At 40.6% G+C, this 5,550-nt stretch overlaps 1 protein-coding gene across 1 annotated transcript; it reads left to right on the top strand.

The window, feature by feature from the left end:
* Nucleotides 1-3,682: 3,682 nt before the first annotated feature.
* Nucleotides 3,683-4,633, top strand: LOC118572789 (olfactory receptor 2AG1-like). Its single transcript, XM_036172658.1, has one exon. The coding sequence runs from the start codon at nucleotides 3,683-3,685 to the stop codon at nucleotides 4,631-4,633; it is 951 nt and encodes a 316-aa protein (XP_036028551.1).
* The last annotated feature ends 917 nt before the right edge of the window (nucleotides 4,634-5,550 follow it).

Below are 5,550 nucleotides of genomic sequence, written 5' to 3'. Positions count from 1 at the left end.
CTAAGGGACTCATCACCTCCCTTCCTCAGGATTCTCTGCTAAATCTCAACTTGCACCCATGTCCTTCACAGAAAGGAAAGACCAGCAGTGGCAGTGACTACAGGGCCCACATGATTTATGAAACTAATGACAGCTGCTGCAAGAAACACATCTATTCTCTTTAGCATTGTGAACCTCTTCATCTCTGAAAAGAACCCCACAGCACTTGGTATTGTTTGGAATTTTTACCTACTGGTGTTGGAGGTAAGGTTCCTGTCTCTGATTCCGGTAATATATGGGGGTCAAAAGCCTTGAGAAACAGCAACAAATGCACATTTCTCTGTCACAGACTCTCTAGTTCCTCTTGCTTCAGAGCACAATTGTCCTTACATCTGTGGACACTTGAAATCAGTCTTCCCCTCTGGCCAGACTGAGTTGTGAGAATTCCTCAGGCTGGGTTCCTGATAAAACTCTCATTAATTTCCATTGGTTCAGCCGAATTTTCCTGAACTCCTAGAGTCTGATGTGGACTCTGAATGAATAAGACCCCCAAACAGGACCACCTAATGCCATTTTGAAGTCCCCTATGTGTCTACTTGACAGTAAAAATAACACAGAAAAGCTAATTGAAATTAATTTAAAAATTTGACCACACTGAGCATTGACACAGAGAAAAGCATGTGAGCAAAAGTGTTCCCAAAATTGTAGCTTCATCTGCTTAATTTCCTTTGACCATTACCATGGAGGATGGTGGTTGTTTCTATGTTTATCTAAGCTATGTTCACCTATGCTGAAGCTCTTGCTGTGAGGTCCCCATATTACTAAACTGATTTACAGGAAAGGGCTCTCCCTCTTGCTGGCATAGTGTGCATGTCCTGCCCTTTATTTCTAGAGAGCAGAGGGAAGGGACCATGAACTGAAAAGAAGAAAAGCTGAGCCTTGACTGATAGGAAGTGGCCGGCAGATAGGAGTTGGAGTACTGGTGACGACTTAATACCATCCCAGTTTTCATTTCTCCTCTTTGAAACTTTATCTAGAGACTAGAACAGAAAACATGGGAATGTTCAGGTAATTATCTTCCTCACTTTATTTCTCTATTCATACATCTCCTATTGAATATATAGAAAGGTATTTTTCTGGAAATTATAGGCCAGTCTGGTTGACAAAGCCAATCAGTTCTAGGCCAAGGCTACATAGTGAGATGCTGTCTCAAAAAATGGCATCTGAAACCTCACATGTAACAGAAACACTGTCCAGAATTGGCCTTGATTGTGCCCTTTCATTTATTATATATAATTATTTGTGTATGTTTTAATATATATGTATATATTATATCTTGACTATAGTTTCCCCTCCCTCTTCTCCTCCATGTTCCTCCCACCCCCTTCTGCCTTCTTATCTATTCTTCCTCTTTTTCTATTAAGAAAAGGGCAGACATCCCATGAATATCAACAAAACATGGCATTCAAGTTGCAATAAGACTAAGCATCTTCCCTTGTACTAAGACAGGACAAGGCAATCCAGTATGGGGAATAGTGTCCCAAAAGCCAGGAAAAGAGTCAGAGGCAGCCCCTGCCTCTATTGTTAAGAGTACCACAAGGAGACCAAATCACATAACTGTAACATATATGCAGAGGGCCTAGGCCAGTCCCATGCATACTTCCTGGTTGTCAGTTGAGTCTCTGTGAGCCCCTTTTAGCCCTGGTTAGTTGGTTCTATGGGTTTTCTTGTGGTGTCCTTGATCCCCCTGGTTCCTAAAATCCTTCCTACCCCTCTCTGCAGGATGTTCTGAGCTCTACGTAATGTTTGGTTGTGCTGGCTGTGGCTCTCTGCTTCTGCTTCTATCAGTTGATGGATGAAGCCTTTCTGTTGACAATTGGGCTAGGCACCAATCTAGGAGAGTCCTAATAATAGAGGATATGTAGCTTGAACTGGCCATTTCCTATAACCAGGAGAGACTTCCATAACTATTAGCCTACAATCTATCCTGCCTACAATCTATCCTGCCTACAAGGTGTATTGGTGCAAAGATGGTGCAAAAATTGTGTGATTGGCCATCCAATGATTAGCCCAGCCTAGGACCCATACCACAAGAGTGAGCCCACACATGATACTGCTTGGAAGACCTGGACTCAAAGGCTGGATAGCCCAGAGACCTAGGATAGAACCAAACATGACTGACAAAAACATCAATGTAATGATGCCTAATGATATATTTTATATTTTAAATACTTACTTTTTATTCATGTGCGTGTGTCTGTGTGTCTACTGTGCATATGTACATGCTCCCCTGGAGGTCAGAAGGTGTTAGACCTCCTGGAGCTGGAGTTACAGGTGGTCTGGAGCTGTTGGATGTCGTACTGGGACCTAACTCAGGTCTGCTGGAAAAGCAACTATCACTCTCAATGTCCCCCCTTTCTTCTTTTTATAGGCAAAGGCACTCTTCCAGATGGTGTTTCTGAGGTAAGACCTGGGTAGTACCCTATAATCAAGTACAGCGTCTGATGCATTGAAGTTCATTTTACTATGAATGAAAGGAAGTGGATCACATTGCCTCACAATGTCAGGATTTTAGAACTGTGTCATTTAGAAGAAATGATCTGACATAGCCATGAAGAAAAACAGGAGCAATGCCATAGAAAAGGGAAAGAAGAGTACACATGTGGTGACGAATCTCCCTTTTGTCTTCTGAACTCTTTCCCACTATACATCTAAGGAAAGTGTACATTAGTAAAAATTAGACACACACACACACACACACACACACACACACACACACACACACACACCTTATGTCATTTCTTTCTCAACTTCAAGCAGAAATGTCATATGAATTCAGAGTTTGGCAGGGTTTTCCTTCTTTGTACTAAGATTTCTGAGGACAGGAAACATTTTTCATGCCCAGATTGATGCACTGAATCCTAGGTAATGTTAGAACTTGGAGTCTTTCCAACAATATCTTTTTGGTAACTCACTCCATTTATCAAATAGCATAAACACAAAATCTCCCATTTCCTATTAATTATAATCTGTTTCCATTTTTCCATTCCCTCCTTTCTAAATTGTATTCCTAAATTGTATCATTGTCTTCTAATCAGCAAATATCTTGTCACGATCTTACCATTTTATCTTTAAGATAAAATCACCTTTGATTTCTATCACTTCAGAATTATATCCCAACTCTACCCCATGCCCCAAATGAACAGTACACTCAATTAATAGAAGCATTTGAAGAATGAAAGAAAGCTAATGGTCTAAGAACTCAGGACAATGGATAAAATTTCAAAGATGCTTTATGATGAAACTTAAAAAATATGAACTATAATCACAAGTATACTTTGACCAGAAACATAATTTAAATCAATGCCTATGTATTTGTGCATATGAAGATATACATGCCTAATTCTATTCACACAGATATTTGTCTAAAAGCACTGTATTGATATATTAAAAATAATCTATCTGTAATTTTCAATTCTCCAAATTCTTTTTATCCATGTTATTGATATTATATGAATGTCAAAATTGAATAATAACATTCTGTTATTCAGAAATCAGACAACTAACTTAGCTAGTGAAGGGAAAATACATTCCTACTGACCACTACACAATGACTTGCAACAATTCTAAGGTGGTTTCAACTCCCTTAGAAAGGTTTCCACTAAACCTATCTGTTTCTAGGCAACTAAAAAGATCACATATAATGGAGCCCTGGAACTCCACCTTGAGAAGTGACTTCATCTTGGTGGGGATTCTGGATGACAGTGGCTCTCCAGAACTACTCTGTGCCATATTCACAGCCCTTTACATGTTGGCTTTGACCAGCAATGGACTGCTGCTCCTAGTCATCACCATGGATTCCCGTCTTCATGTGCCCATGTATTTCCTGCTCGGGCAGCTGTCCCTCATGGATCTCCTCTTCACTTCAGTTGTTACTCCCAAAGCTGTAATAGATTTTCTTCTCAGGGATAACACCATCACCTTTGAGAGCTGTGCCCTTCAGATGTTCCTGGCACTGACCCTGGGTGGTGCAGAAGATCTTCTTTTGGCCTTCATGGCCTATGACAGGTATGTAGCCATTTGTCATCCTCTGAACTACATGATCTTCATGAGGCCAACCATCTGCTGGCTCATGGTGGCCACATCATGGATCCTTGCATCCCTGATGGCTTTAGGATATACTACCTACACCATGCATTATCCCTTTTGCAAATCCCGGAAGATCAGACACTTGCTCTGTGAGATCCCTCCACTACTGAAGCTAGCCTGTGCAGACATCTCCATGTATGAACTCATGGTTTATGTAATGGGTGTGACCTTCCTTATTCCCCCTCTTGCTGCCATCCTGGCTTCCTACACACTAATTCTTTTTACTGTGCTCCACATGCCCTCAAATGAGGGCAGGAAGAAAGCTCTTGTCACCTGCTCTTCTCATCTGACTGTGGTTGGAATGTTCTATGGGGCTGCCACATTCATGTATGTCCTGCCCAATTCCTTTCACAGCCCTAGACAAGACAATATAATCTCTGTGTTCTATACAATAGTCACCCCAGCTCTGAACCCCCTCATCTACAGCCTGAGGAATAAAGAGGTCACTGGGGCTTTAATAAGGGTCCTGGGCAGATACATCCTGCCAGCAAACCCCACCCTCTAGGACCATAACTTGACTTTCAATATCTTTTCTTGTATATCAAGTCCCTTCTAATGTTATGGTCAGACTGAAAGGATACACACACCAAAGTCTCATTTTCTTCCATGCAACTATTATGAGTATAAACCTTGAGCTGAACTCGCCTGGCACACACCACTGTGTTAGAAGCCCCACATCACAAAGGGTCTTAGAGAATAAAATCTTTGAAAAGATATATCTTAGGCTCACTCTATAAGTGGAACCATTCCAACACATTACCAAGAAGACATGGTCAGGATTCACTTTCCAGTTCAAACTCACACAGCACTGAGACCTGGCATTCATTTTTGACCTGGGAAATCTCTAGTAGCCCTTAGTATCACCTTATTATCTTCACTATCAGTAGAGAGAAGGATGCAATGAAGATAGTTTGTACTTCTTTGGAAGAATGAAGTTGGTGGGGAAAATGGTGTGTGTGTGTGTGTGTGTGTGTGTGTGTGTGTGTGTGTGAGAGAGAGAGAGAGAGAGAGAGAGAGAGAGAGAGAGAGAGAGAGAGAGAGAGAGTTTGCTTTCCTAAGTTGAGACAATGCTAACCTTGGTGGCACAGGGGAAAACACTAATGTTGACAAAGTAGAGGGTGTCAAGAAGTAGACCTTTGCTTTTCATGAAATTATAATCAGAAAAAAATGAATGAAGTTAGAATAGAAAATATCTAGTGTTAAAAGAGTACATAATATCAAGAGAAATCTGTTTTATACATTGTCTGCATTATTTTTTTTAAAATGTATCCTTATAGATACAGATGCACTTAGAAACACCAAAACAGTCACAAGGAGGCCATATTCCCAAAGTGGGTGTATGTTTTTGTCTGTGACCACAAGAAAACAATTAGAAAATATGTCACTTATTCTCTACCTTGAGTAGAATTTTTTTTTTTTTTT

Source organism: Onychomys torridus, chromosome 1, assembly GCF_903995425.1.
Source record: "Onychomys torridus chromosome 1, mOncTor1.1, whole genome shotgun sequence".
In the NCBI taxonomy this organism is placed as follows: Eukaryota; Metazoa; Chordata; class Mammalia; order Rodentia; family Cricetidae; genus Onychomys; species Onychomys torridus.
This window is presented reverse-complemented; position numbering and strand designations above follow the sequence as displayed.